Source organism: Mobula birostris, chromosome 7, assembly GCF_030028105.1.
Source record: "Mobula birostris isolate sMobBir1 chromosome 7, sMobBir1.hap1, whole genome shotgun sequence".
NCBI classification, from domain to species: Eukaryota; Metazoa; Chordata; class Chondrichthyes; order Myliobatiformes; family Myliobatidae; genus Mobula; species Mobula birostris.
This window is the reverse complement of record NC_092376.1, coordinates 32,970,154-32,985,410: the sequence shown is the minus strand read 5'-3', so window position 1 is coordinate 32,985,410 and position 15,257 is coordinate 32,970,154. Positions and strand designations below refer to the sequence as shown.

The 15,257-nt window shown below is 39.3% G+C and overlaps 1 protein-coding gene across 1 annotated transcript in view; it reads left to right on the top strand.

The window, feature by feature from the left end:
* LOC140200101 (FRAS1-related extracellular matrix protein 2-like) overlaps positions 1 to 15,257 on the top strand; it is a 207,465-nt gene that overhangs the window by 144,772 nt on the left and 47,436 nt on the right. The window contains exons 7-15 of the mRNA XM_072262865.1: positions 497 to 646; positions 1,801 to 2,010; positions 2,802 to 2,999; positions 4,313 to 4,477; positions 4,565 to 4,747; positions 5,451 to 5,581; positions 6,220 to 6,378; positions 10,426 to 10,729; positions 13,994 to 14,125. Coding sequence (XP_072118966.1) covers positions 497 to 646; positions 1,801 to 2,010; positions 2,802 to 2,999; positions 4,313 to 4,477; positions 4,565 to 4,747; positions 5,451 to 5,581; positions 6,220 to 6,378; positions 10,426 to 10,729; positions 13,994 to 14,125 — 1,632 coding nt within the window. The remainder of the gene's footprint in view (positions 1 to 496; positions 647 to 1,800; positions 2,011 to 2,801; positions 3,000 to 4,312; positions 4,478 to 4,564; positions 4,748 to 5,450; positions 5,582 to 6,219; positions 6,379 to 10,425; positions 10,730 to 13,993; positions 14,126 to 15,257) is intronic.

Below are 15,257 nucleotides of genomic sequence, written 5' to 3'. Positions count from 1 at the left end.
ATCATTTTCACTCAGTTCCTCTGCAGTTTAGCTATAAAGAAATAAGTAGTTGGTTATCAGGAAAAGAAGCTCTATGACTTGTACTAGGCACAAAATAATGCTCTCTCTTGTTTGCCTCCTGATGTGAAAATGCTTGTCCTACATTAATTATGCTTACTTGATGTGGGCAGTTGCAGAAACTTGAATAATCGTTGTGCTCAATCAAAAGAGCACCCTAATACAGATCAATCTGCTTTTTGTCATGTTTACTCTCTGCTGAAATCTCTAAGTAATGTTATAGAAAGTTTGCTATGGAAGTTCATTTTAAGCAATGCTGCTTTGATAGTTTCATCAAATGAGCAAGCATTACTTTTTTTAATATTCCACTTGTTACCAGAAGCTTTATTCCATTGTTACAGGAAGCTTTCCTCATATTGTGGTTGGAATGATGGGCAGGATTTGATAAAATGGGTATTAGCAAGCTGGTGCACCATTCTTCACTCTATCTGTCTTCCAGAACCAGTTTTTTACTTCGGCGACACTGAGTATCAAGTAGATGAAAGTGAAGGCTATGTGGAAGTTCAGGTCTGGAGAACAGGAACTGATTTGTCCAAGACCGCAACAGTGACAGTACGATCCCGCAAAACAGACCCAGCGTCAGCAGAAGGTGAGACCACACGTGTTATGCTTCTTAACTGACAGATCACACAGGCTAGGAATATGACTAATCCTGTTATTTGCCGTAAAATAATCAAAGATATGCATGGCGCTGCATTTATATCAATAAAACATTGCGAAGGAATATAAATGTACCCCATGACTGCATGAATTCTGGGAAGGTCGCCATTCTCACATCTGATATTTGATGGCAAAGTAATTAAATCACCTACATAAAATTTCTCCATCAATGGAGAAACTTAGTATTGATGATTTAATTAAGAGGTAATCATTGAGACAATATAAAGAATTCTGCAGACATTCAAATCCATTATGTGGGTTCCCCCACCAGCTTTTTGTTTAAATTTGTAAATGAACCATATTCTCACATGGAAAAAAAAACATCTTACTTTACCTTCACCATTTAATTCATTCATTATGTGCCATGTCATATGATGTTGGCGATCGTGGTCTTTGATTGTTCTTGGCAAATATTTCTACAGAAGTGGTTTGCCATTGCCTTCTTCTGGGCAGTGTCTTTACAAGACGGCAGACCCCAGCCATTATCGATACCCTTCAGAGAGTGCCTGCCTGCCGTCAGTGATTGTATAACCAGGACTTACGATATGCACCAGCTGCTCATATGACCATCCACTACCTGCTCCCACAGCTTCACATGAACCTGACTGGGAGGGGGCTGAGCAGGTTTTACACCTTGCTCAGGAGTGACCTGCAGGCTAGCGGGTAATTGAAACTTACTGACAGATTTGATGTGCACAGGAAGTGTTGGTAACGCACAGTGGTGAAGTGGTTAGTGTAATGTAATTACAGCGCTATCAACCTGGTTTCATTTCTGTCGCTCCCTGTAGTTCTCCCTATGACAGTGTGGAATTCCTTCAGGTGCTCAGGTTTCCTCCCACATTTCAAAGGTGAACAGGTTAGTAGGTTAATTCATCACAGTGGTGTAATTGGGTGGCAAGGGCTGGTTGGACCCGTAAATCTTTCTATTACCCTGGAAAGTGGTGCTGTTACATTTCAGAACCACAGCAATATTAAAAATAGTTTGAAGGGAACATTGTCTTAGAATTGGGAGTTTTAAGGTATTTGTGGATCTTTGTGGAAGTTAATCAAAATTAACGAATCACTACCGATTTTTTTTTCTAGCCGGCGTTGATTACGTAGGGATAAGCCGCAACCTGGATTTTGCTCCTGGAGTGAACATGCAGACTTTTCGAGTGACCATCCTTGATGACTTAGGTCAGCCAATACTGGAAGGGCCAGAAAGATTTGAACTTGTCCTGCGTATGCCAATGAATGCGGTTCTTGGAGAGCCAAGCAAAGTCACTGTTCTCATTAACGACTCTGTTTCTGATTGTAAGTCTATTCTATATGGAAGTATTGTCTCCCAATGTTGTGCCAAGAAATTGCAAGATGTTTATTGTGGAGAACTGAGATGTTTAGCTCAGTAACATTCAAATATCCCTTAAAGCTAAGAAATGGGCAGGGATGCAAGTAAATAGCTAAATTTTCATATTTAACAATTTTCTCAGAAGAATTCTTTTATATTCTTACATATTTTGTGAAAGTGATAAAAATCTGTCATCCCTCTTAGAATGTCTATATTTTTCTATAGTAAACTATATAAAATATTAGCAGATTTTTGAGATTATTCCTAAATTTATTAAAAGCATTCTTTAATATGTAAATTCTACAAGATATTGCTTGGAGTATAGAATATTTTTTAAAAAGAAATCATGTTAATCCTTTCTTCATAAGATCAAAAAAGAATGCAAATATTACGGGAGTACATTGGTAAATAAATGCTGCTTTGAGGTTGATGAGATTAATTGAACTTCTGAATGTATTTCATTTTATTTTCCATTACAGTGGTAAATTGGGTGGGAGTTGTGTATCTAATCAATGTATTTTATCCATATGATCAGAGAAATGCAAATTAACACAAAAATAAGCAATGGCAGAACAACCTACTGTACAGTATTAAAATAAAATTGTATTTTGAATCTCACCAGGATAGCTGGTATCAGGGAAGGTTTGCAACTTGTGTCATGTATAAGTACAGTTGTGTAATGGAGAATTTTGTTCTGTTTCACTCAATAAACAATTGTGGAGAAAACCAAATTATTAATAACTTCCATTTTCCTTAGTGCCAAAAGTACAATTTAAAGAATCTACTTATGTGGGGAAGGAGAATGATGGTCAGGTCACAGCAGTTGTTTACCGAAGTGGAGACATCAGCTATAAGTCCACAGTCCGATGCTATACACGCCAGGCTTCTGCTCAGGTCATGATGGATTTTGCTGAACGGCCAAACACAGACGACTCTGTCATTACATTCCTTCCAGGTACCGTAGTTTACAGAAAAATATTTCAGCTCCAAATTAGAAAGCAAGCACTTTTCTCTTTTCCCTCTTGACCCTTTCTTGTGCAAAGTTTGCATTATATTACTTGCAGATGTTGCCAAGATCTTTACCTTGGTCTGAAATCGCTTTTAACATCCCAAAATAATCTTTTTTCATTTATTTTTGAATATCAACTTTATTTAATTAAAGCTGTAATTTTGTTGGAGTTTCTTGTACTGGGATATCTTTCTCACAGATTGATCTGTGGTAAATATCATACGTTCATTGAAACATTGGTGAATAGCTGGAAGCTGTTCAGCACCTTGAGCCTGAACTCTTGAGACAGAAGGTTATGATTGATCAATAACCTTGGCAATTTTCGAGCTATCTGCTTTTTATACTTTTCTAGAGGTTAGCTTTTTTTTGCTACTGAGTTACCTGGGCTCAAGTCCCACTCCAAAGATGCTGAGCAAAAAAACTAATGCTGAAATTCCAACTCGTTAATTGGGAGAATCTTATGCAAGATCTAATGAGGTGTTGAAATCAATAAAATACAATGTTCTCTGCCATATGAATGTAGAGGTTCTACAGAATTAAGGCGATTTCCTGTCCAGGGAGGTCTCCAGGCCTTGTCCCTCAATTGTGGGATTATCTGGTAGTTATTGCTAATTCTGCAAACTGTCTCTGTGCAATATGGCTGCCACGTTGCATGTGGTATAAAGACGAAGGCATTGAACAGTGAAGTTAGGCTGTAAAAACTCGGGACAACATCAGGCGGTTTAAGGGACTGTGTCAATGAAAATCCTTCCTTTTATTCACATGGACATGGCCTGCTCTTGGCATCCTAATGATTTACTCCTTAAGAATTTGTAAAAATGTTAGCTCTTGTGAAAAATCCTGTACAGGGATCTGCACAAAAGGAGTGTAAACTCTCCGGGATTATGCATTCATGAATACGAATGTAATGAAAAAGACAGTCATCTGAAATGTGCAAGAGAACTCAGATCTTTTTTCCTTGACCACTGTTAGATATGTTCCTTTCTAAACTTTACACTTCTGTGTTTTGGGTTTTTTGATTATGATGCCAAACATTTTGACCTGATGAGTATTAAGAAAGGTAATTCAGTCTGGTTTTCAAAAGTATTCCTGTCAAAAAGTTAAATATTATCCATCCCAGGACAGGTTATAGAAACTCTAAATTAATTTGTGCTTTTAGGTTATTTTTTCCTGTTTTAAAAAAACACTTGTATTTTGTATAAATTGGAAGTTTCTCTGTGTCACTTCAAAGTCTGAAAGCATTGTACAATGTTTCACAGGTGAAATTGAGAAACCGTGCACTGTAAGCTTAAGTGATGATACAATACATGAAGAAGTTGAGGAGCTGAGACTAGTTCTTGGAACGCCAAAGAGTGAATCCCCATTTGGTGCTTCAATTGGTGAAGTGAACGAAACTGTGATAAAGATCATGGATGGAGCAGACAGTGAGTTTCAGAGTGAATGACTTTAATGAAATGAGTTCCTTTCTTGTTTCATGGACCACACTAACAGCACTTGCTTCTTAATTACAGAGGCTATTATCAAATTTGGAGAAACCAAATTTAGTATCAGTGAACCTAAAGAACCTGGGCAGATCGCAGTAGTAAAAATTCCAGTACTACGTCTGGGAGACACTTCAAGAGTTTCCATTGTACGAGTTCATACAAAAGATGGTTCTGCCACCTCTGGAGAAGACTACAATCCCTTGTCTGAAGGTATAGTTATACAATGTAGTTTATGCTTTATTTCTTATGTTTTAGATAATTATACTAAAATTAATCTTTGAGTTACTTGAAACAAGATTCAACCTGCTTTGATGATACTTCTTGTGCATTTTGAATTTTATTCGATGTAAAAAAAAATGCCTCAGACATGGCCAACAAGATTAACTACATCAATAAACACAGGCGTGTTGAATAGATTGGAGCTTTGTGTTGCGTAGGATTTGTGATTTTAAATCAGAAATTTTAGGGCATTTAGATTTGGTTAGGTATGAAAATTCTTGTGTGACGTGCATCAACAACTCCAGATTTGTAACACAGCCGGGCAGAGTATGAAAATGTGAATTTTTAAATCAAACCATTGCTGTACAGCCCAACAAGCATAGTGGTGTTGGGTGAACTTGACCTGATATGAATTGGACATAGCCTTATCATCACCAATTAGAGGAACATCCTCAATTAAAATATCATTCTTCTTTTTAAATCTCTCGTTGTTCCCATTCATCCTTGTCTTTGATCCCTCAATTATCTGTGGTGACTTCTTCAATTCTACTTTGCCAGTTATTATTCCAAGTATGTAACTCAATAGACCAAAGAAGACTTTAGTCTCTCAACATTGTTGAGAAAAATGTCTTACTAAGCTTGAATAATATTGTCTCCTTTCTTGAACAAGTTGGTTGTTTCTGATTTATTTCAGAAATTGAATTTAAAGAAGGTGAAACTCAGCACTTTGTTGAAGTTGAAGTACTTTATGATGGAATGAGAGAAATGAGGGAGGCGTTCACCATTCATCTGAAACCTGATGAGAACATGGTGGCAGAAACTCAGGTACAAACACAAAAGAAAAAATTGTAACTTGATTAGCTGCAGGTTTATTAAAAGATTTAAATATAGTATTAAAATTCTTTATCAAACAAGGTAAAGAGGAGATTATCATCTGCTGCTGTAGGATAGGGTTACTACTGGGCAAAGATTAAATATCACAGCAATTAAATTAATATTTTTCAGCTTTTACTTCTCTCCTTCACTCCCTGAGTACTTCTATCAAATGAGCTAAGTGGCATGCCTGCTTGCTCTTCTAAATAAATTATAGCCTTTAAGCTGTGGTGCAGAGCATGCAGATTACTTCTACTGCTCTTGCTGGTGATCTCTAGAAAGGAGCCATGAGACAAAACGGAAGGTGACTTTAGTGAAATGAGCAGCATCTGCTTGCCCTGGAGTTGGTCTTCCTGGACTCTATTTAATGATAATATTACCATCTAGCACTGAAGCATTGAATGATATTGGCATCCTTTTTGAGGATTGGCAATAAATGTTTTCACCAATTGGCCCATTCTGATGAGTAAGAAACACATTATTTGAGGTGTCCCTGTAACTGTGTAAATATTATCAAACAATGCTGTCGATGTAGCCATATTGCTTCCTTCCAAGAGCATGCAGTTGACATTTCTTTTGTTATTTCACAGATAAGTAAAGCAATAGTATACATCGAGGAGATGAACAGCATGGCTGATGTCACGTTCCCATCCGTTCCACAAGTTGTCTCACTCCTAATATATGATGATACATCCAAAGCAAAGGAAAACCCCAGTCCTCCAGCAGGCTATCCTGTTGTCTGCGTTACAGTATGTATCACCATGTTAATATATCACTGTTCCAAGGTCCTGCCAGTATTAATACCTTAAATGTGCATCATGCTTTTATTGGGTAAATAAGAATAGCACTTACAAATTGCTTGGGGCATTCAGCAGGTCAGGCAGTATCTATGGAAAGGAATAAACAGTCAATGTTTTGGGCCGAGACCCTTCTTCAGGACAATAGAATGTAATTTTGATAAGATAGTGTGAGTGGAAAACAGAAGGACCATTGAGAGTTTGAAAACATGGATAAAAGTCAATGCACTAGATAACAATGAATGAAGACCATAAGATATAAGAGCAGAATTAAGCCATTTCCCCATTGAGACTGCTTCACCATTCTATCAAGGTGGATTTTTTTTCAATCCCATTGTCATGTCACACTACCTCCCCATGATCCTCAACCTTCATGCCAATCAAGAACATATCAATCTCCATCTTAAATACACCCTAAACTCTCCCACTTCCAGAAGCATCCTCTTCACGTCCACTCTATCCAGAACTTACAATATACATTAAGTTTTAATGACATCATCCATCTAAACTCCAGTGAGTACAGGCTGAGAGTCGTCAAACACTCCTCATACGTTAACCCTCTCATCCTTTTACTCATTCCTCTGGACCCTCTCAAACACTTCCTTAAATATGGATCCCAAAGCTACTCACAATACTTCAAATGTAGTTGAATAATGCCTTATAAAGCCTTGACATTGCATTCTTGTTTTTATATCCTAGTCCTTTCTAAATGAATGCTAACATTGCATTAGTCTTCCTTACTACTGACTTAGCCTGCAAGTTAATCTTCATGGAATTCCTCACTAGGGCTCCAAAATCCCTTTGCACTGCTGTTTTCTGAATTCTATCCCCAGTTAGAAAATACCCTATCTCTTTATTCTGTCTACAAAGTAAGAAGGAAATTTCCTTCACGGTATTACATCTGCCATTTCTTTGTCCATTCTCCTAATCTGTCAAGTCCTTTTGCAGGCTCCCTGTTTCCTCAACTCTATCTGCCCCTTGAACTATCTTCATATCATCTGCAAACTTGGACACAAATCTATTAATTCCATCATCTGGATCATTAACATGTAACGTGGAAAGAAGCAGACAAACACCAACCCCTGTAGAACACCATTAGTCACTGACAGCCAACCAGGAAAGTCCCCCTTTATTCCCACTCTTTGCCTCCTGCCAATCAGCCAATGCTCTATCCATGCCTTCTGCCAGTCAGCCAATATTCTATACGTGCTAGTACCTTTCTTGTAATACCATAGGCTCCTTTCACCTTGTCAAGCACCTTCTCCTAGGTAACAGTGACTACATTCACTGTTGCCCCCAACTCTCCAGAAATTCTGCCATGTGCAGTTATCTTCCACAGTGACAAAAAATACGTGTTAAGTTCATCCACCATTTCCTTGCTCTCCACTACTACTCTCTCAGCATCATTTTCCGGCACTCTGACGTCTACTCTTGTTTCTCTATTATTCTTTATGTATCTGAGAAAAACTTGAGTATCCTGTTTTCTATTATTGAGTACATACATTCAAATTGCATCTTTTCTTTCCTTATTACATCTTTATTTGCCTTCTTTTGGTTTTTAAAATCTTCTGAATCCTCTAGCTTCCTGCTGATTTTTGCAATATTGTATGTCCTCTCCTTCACTTTTATGCTCTCTTTAACTTCCTTTGTCAGTCACAGTGCCTTATCCTTTCTTTAGAATGATTCCTCTTCTTTGGGATGAAATGGTCTTGCATCTTTCAAATTCCTCCTTGAAACGCCAGCCATTGCTGCTCTGCCATCATTCCTGCTAGTGTCCCCTTCCAATCAACTTCAGCAGCTGCTCTCTCATACCTCTGTATTTCAACTGTAATACCAATACTTCTGATTTTAGCTTCTTCCCCTCAAACTGTAGCATGAATTATATCATATTATGATCACTGTCTCCCAACAGTGCCTTTACATTAAGATCTGGACCATTGCACAACACCCAATCTGGGAATTTCCTTATTCTGAGTGACCTCAACTGCATGCTACTCTAAAAGGTCATCTCAGGCTTTCTACAAATTCCTTATCTTGAGATCCAGTACCAACCTGATTTTCTGAATCTACCTGCATATTGAAGACCGCAATGACAATTGTAACGTTCTCTTTCTTACATAACTTTTCTATCTCCTGTTCTAATTTATATCCCACGTCCTGGTTACTATTCAAAAGCCTACATATAACTCGTATGAGGGTCTTTTTATCCTTGCAGTTTTTTTTCCAGATTACCCATAGGATCTTCTGACCCTCTATCTCTTCTTGCTAAGGATTTGATTTAACCTTTTACCAACAAAACAATGCCAGCCTGCCTGTCTTTTCGATAGGATGTGTATCCTTGGATGTTAAGCTGTCAACTATGACTCCACAATGCTCACAACACCATACCTGCCCATTTCTAACTGTGCTATAAGCTCATCTACCTTGTTTCATAAACTGTGTCCTGTATTCACTGCCTGCTTCTCAAATATATGTCCATGTTGCCTGGCATTGAATTCTTATCCTTTTCTAAACTTTGTGTCTCACTTTCTTATTCTGGAGATAAGAACCTCTCATGTATGTTCCTTCACAGAACATTGAACATAGAAATCTACCTCACATTACAGGCCATTCGGCCCACAATGTTGTGCCGACTATGTAACCGACTCCAGAAGCTGCCTAGGATTTCCCTTTTACTTTATCCATACCTCTCCAATCTGTTGAACCCAGCCCCTATTGTTCAGTTTAAAGCCCTATCCACAGCCCTTGTAATGCAATTCTCCAGGACCCTGGTCTCAGTATAGTTCGGGTCACTCTCAGAAAGGGCTCCCTCCTTCCCCAATATACCACAAACTCAGACCCACTTCTCCCACACAATCTTTGAGCCATACATTCAATGCTATAATCTTATTGATGCTGTGCCAATTTGTACGCAACTCTGATAGCAATCCGGAGAATATTACCTTTCCACAGATTCGCCACGTTCTGACTGCTTCCAGCAGTAATGCTTAAGTTGAATGACATTGCCCCCAAATCCATGCCTGCAAACCAACTAAAATATAAGCATGACTTACCAAATAAAAACTAAAATCGGGCAGCATCTGTGGAGAGGAAAACAGTTAATGAGTCAGGTCAAAGACCTTTCATCAGGACTGAAACATGAGGAAACGAGTGTGCTTTAAGTTGTAGGGAAGGGACGGGGCAATGCTGTACTCGGGTGGAGATGGCACGGGATTGGTGTGAATGTTTACTAATCACAGTTGTACTGAAGTAACTGCTGTGTTGTGCATCTCACTGTTACAATGTTGGCTTTTGTTTATTTGTTTTTTTATTTATTGAGATTTAGCGCAGAAGAAGCTTTCGAGCCACGTCGCCCAGCAATCCACCGATTTAATCCTAGCCTAATTACAGAGCAATTTACAATGATCAATTAACCTACCAACGATATGTCTTTGGACTCGAGGAGGAAACCTGAGCACCCAGAGGAAACCCAGACAGCGGCAGGAATTGAACCCGAGTCACCTGTACTGTAAAGCGTTGTGCAAACCACTACGTTACTGTGCCTCCCTTTTGCCCCTCTCCCTCTCCCTCTCCTTCTCCCTCTCCCTCTCCCTCTCCCTCCCCCTCCCCTCTCCCTCCCCCTCTCCCTCCCCCTCTCCTTCCCCCTCTCCCTCCCCCTCCCCCTCCCTCTCCCCCCTCATTCTCTCGCCTTTGTTCATCTCTAATTCATATCTTGTACCAGTGGTTCATCGTGTTCCCTCCACACCTTCCCTCTTCCCTGCAGCTTAAAATATATATGTTCTCACTTTTCCAGTTCTAATGAAAGTTCAGCAGTTTACAACTTCATTTCCCTTGAATAAACAGGTGTCTCCAGCATTTTCTGTTTTTATTTCAGATTTCCAGGATATGCAATTTATTTTTTGCCCTTAGATTAACATCAAAGTATTTTTTGTTATTTATTTAAAATAATTAATTGCTTGTGTTTGAAGTACTTACCTTCATTCCATTTCTTTTTGTCAGGCTTGCAATCCGAAGTATTCTGATTATGACAAAACAGGATCAATATGTGGCAGTGAGAACATCAATGATACGCTCACTAGCTACCGTTGGCTGGTGAGTGCTCCTACAGGTCCGGATGGAGTGACAAGCCCTATGAGAGAAGTGGATTCAAACACCTTCTTCACCTCATCCAAGATGATTACTCTAGACTCAATCTACTTCCAAGCCGGCTCCCGGGTGCAGTGTGCTGCTCGAGCCGTTAATTCCAATGGGGACGAAGGGCTCGAGTTAATAAGCCCTATCGTATCAGTCAGCACTGAAGAAGGTAATACATAAAAGTGTGTTGTTGGTTCTTCAAACAATATACTATGCTCAATTTTACGTTGAAGGATGATTAGCAAGGAAGTTCTCACAAGATAATAAAAGAGATTTATATTTTACAATAAATAGTTCTACGTTTAACTTATATTTTCTGTGCATTGATTAATACTTTTTGTTTTGTTGAAATGCTTGGTTAGTACAATCATTAGTCTGTTTGGTTTAACAAAGGTAATTAAATGCCATCATTCAAATTTTAACATTAACTTAATCCTGAGATTGTGACGGTCATTTTTGAGCTCGTGTGAGGACGAGCAGTCTGATGTCAGTCAGCAGATGCTTGTAGTTTGGATGAATGAATATACATTGAGATTAATTATACAGGTTGAGTACCTCTTGTCCAAAATTCCAAAATCCAATACCTCTGAAATTTGAATCTTTTTTGAGCAGTGATGTCACAAATGGAAAATTCCACAAGATGCGACAAGCTTCCCGGATGATACGTGGGTCCCTGCACTCCATAAACAGTTATGAGAAGTGACCTCACATATGTAATGAAGAGAAGTTAATGAAAAATAGAAAAACACTGCATAAAGTGAAAAATGAAGTCCTCAATTGCATATCATTAGCATCAGAGTGACCGTATGCCACTTAACGGTGTGCTGATCATGAAACAAGCAAAGATCTAGCACCAGAACCTGCTGATTGCTTTTATGCCTTACATAACGTCATTAAAATTTTAAAGCGTCACTGATGAAAATCTGACACCAGAACAAGTCTACAAAGCTTATTTTCTTTAATATCTTACATAAAACCTAAAAAGTGTAAAATACAAATACAGTGTATTGTAATCTTTTAATCAAAACACAATACCTTAGATGGAGATTAAAAGCCTGCTGTTGTTCAACAGCCAGTTCAGGTATTCTCCTGATGCTGCTTTTATTATCCTGCACACACTATATTTTCATTATAGTATTTTACGATAGACAATAGACAATAGGTCCAGAAGTAGACCATTCGGCCCTTCGAGCCTGCACCGCCATTCTGAGATCATGGCTGATCATCTACTATCAATACCTGGTTCCTGCCTTGTCCCCATAACCCTTGATTCCCCTATCCATAAGATACCTATCTAGAGCTTTCTTGAATGCATCCAGAGAATTGGCCTCCACTGCCTTCTGAGGCAGCGCGTTCCACACCTCCACAACTCTCTGGGAGAAGAAGTTCCTCCTCAACTCTGTCCTAAATGACCTACCCCTTATTCTTAAACCATGCCCCCTGGTACTGGACTCTCCCAGCATCTGGGACATATTTCCTGCCTCTACCTTGTCCAATCCCTTAATAATCTTATATGTCTCAATCAGATCCCCCCTCAATCTCCTTAATTCTAGCGTGTACAAGACCAGTCTCTCTAACCTCTCTGCATAAGACAGTCCGGACATCCCAGGTATTAACCTAGCGAACCTACGCTGCACCTCCTCCACAGCCAGGATGTCCTTCCTTAACTGCACACAATACTCAAGGTGTGGTCTCACCAGGGCCCTGTACAAATGCAAAAGGATTTCCTTGCTCTTGTACTCCATTCCCTTTGTAATAAAGGCCAACATTCCATTAGCCTTCTTCACTGCCTGCTGCACTTGCTCATTCACCTTCAGAGACTGATGAACAAGTACTCCTAGATCTCTTTGTAATTCTCCCTTACCTAACTCCACACCGTTCAGATAATAATCTGCCTTCCTGTTCTTGCTCCCAAAGTGAATAACCTCACACTTATTCACATTAAACACCATCTGCCAAGTTTCTGCCCACTCACCCAGCCTATCCAAGTCACCTTGAATTCTCCTAACATCCTCATCACATGTCACACTGCCACCCAGCTTAGTATCATCAGCAAACTTGCTGATGTTATTCACAATGCCTTCCTCTGAATCATTGACGTAAATCGTAAACAGCTGTGGTCCCAATACCGAGCCCTGTGGCACCACACTAGTCACCACCTGCCATTCCGAGAAACATCCATTCACTGCTACCCTTTGATTTCTATCTGCCAACCAGTTTTCTATCCATGTCAATATCCTCCCCCCAATGCCATGAGCTCTGATTTTACCCACCAATCTCCTATGTGATACCTTATCAAATGCCTTCTGAAAGTCAAGGTACACCATATCCACTGGATCTCCCACATCTATCTTCCTGGTTACATCCTCGAAAAACTCCAATAGATTAGTCAAGCATGATTTGCCCTTGGTAAATCCATGCTGGCTCCTATCACTGCTATCAAGATATGCCGCTATTTCATCTTTAATAATGGACTCTAGCATCTTCCCCACTACTGATGTTAGACTAACAGGGCAATAGTTCTCTGTTTTCTCCCTCCCTCCTTTCTTAAAAAGTGGGATAACATTAGCCATTCGCCAATCCTCAGGAACTGATCCTGAATCTAAGGAACATTGGAAAATGATCACCAAAGCATCTGCAATTTCCAGAGCCATCTCCTTTAGTACCCTAGGATGCAGACCATCTGGACCTGGGGATTTGATAGCCTTCAGTCCCATCAGTCTACTCATCACCGTTTCCTTCTTAATGTCAATCTGTTTCAGTTCCACTGTTACCCTATTTAATTTCATTATAATAATTTTTACTGTTGAGTGTAAGACAAAAACTCTCTTACTGGTAGTACATAAATTCAGAGGTGGAAATTATGGTGATCCCAAGCTATCTTATTATATATTCCAAAATCCAAGAATATCCAAAATTCCAAAACACTTCCAGCCCCAAGCATTTCAGATAAGGGGTACTCTACCTGTAGTAAGTATAATTCTTCAAAGCCATTACAAGATTGTTAGTTTGGCATGAATGACTATATTATGATTTATTATAGTAACTATAATTGTTCAAAGCTACTACAAAATTAATTTGTAGTGTGGAATACTTTTTGTTTACTTCCAACATTATAACTACTAGAAATTATGGAGTGAAAATTCATTATTAATCATTTGCTAAGCACAACGTTAACCTTTTTGAAACTGAATTTCATATAAAGATACTACCTGCTTGTCCTTTTATAGTAATAGCAACCAAAGATGATTTCCTACCTGTGTGCATTTTTGCTATTTTTAGCTATTTTAGCTATTTTTAGCTAGTTTAGCACCTTAATGTGAATAATAATTTGCACATCCACGTAAAGGTTTTACGTTGCCAAGCAAAAGTGTGAGGACAAGAGAATCAACTTTGATTACCAACTAGTAATGTGTAATTCCTTTGCTGTCAGGTCTGTGCCAGCCTAGAGTGCAAGGAGCAGTTGGTGCCGAACCATTCTCCGCCAAGTTGCGTTACACAGGAACTGAAGATTCAGACCATCCGAACCTTATTAAATTGACTGTAACAATGCCACACATTGATGGTAGGGAGTATTTCATGGAGTTGCTGTGTTGTGTTCTACTGTCTTCTATATGAATTCGTTTACAAATTCTACAGAATTTTCTTACACTGCCTATAGATTTCACTTAACTGGTCTTTAAAATAAATGCCAAAGTCGCCAGTCCCCCACTTCAGCAAAACAGATTTTTTTTTTTGTTGCTGCCATTGTCTGGTCACTTCCCCAATATTAATGTGAGACTTTGGGGTAAAGTTTAGTGTATATGGCCACAGTGTAAAGAAAGACTGTATGGTTAAGGCATTCATTACTACAATGGAACAACTTCTATAAAAGAAATCTTAATGCACAAGTGTAAAGGGCAGTGCACCACCATATTCTTTGTATAAGCTTAAGCTGTAGTTTCCCAAACACCGTTAATGTTCTGGAGATTTATGGAAAGATAAAGACAGGATCCAGAAGGTTTCTGAGGAGTATCATCCTTGCTCCAGTGATACCTGATGCTGAAGGTACAGCTGAACACCATAGCAAGGCTGGGCAGTCTGGTGGAAAACAAAACTACAGATGCTGGAATCTGAAACAAAAAGGAAATAAGAAGTACTGCAAGAATTGAGTCAGTGAAGTAGCACCTATGGAAAGAGAAACGTTTATGGTTTATATCAAAGACCTTCATCAGAATTGAAAGAAAATGAAAGTTTGCTCAAACAACAGGAATTCTGCAGATGCTGGAAATTCAAGCAACACACATCAAAGTCGCTGGTGAACGCAGCAGGCCAGGCAGCATCCGTAGGAAGAGGTGCAGTCGACGTTTCAGGCCGAGACCCGTCGTCAGGACTAACTGAAGGAAAAGTGAGTAAGGGATTTGAAAGTTGGAGGGGGAGGGGGAGATCCAAAATGATAGGAAAAGACAGGAGGGGGAGGGATAGAGCCAAGAGCTGGACAGGTGATAGGCAAAAGGGGATACGAGAGGATCATGGGACAGGAGGTCCGGGAAGAAAGATGGGGGGGGGGACCCAGAGGATGGGCAAGAGGTATATTGAATATAGAGGGACAGAGGGAGAAAAATGAGAGTGAGAGAAAGAATGTGTGCATAAAAATGAGTAACAGATGGGGTACGAGGGGGAGGTGGGGCCTTAGCGGAAGTTAGAGAAGTCGATGT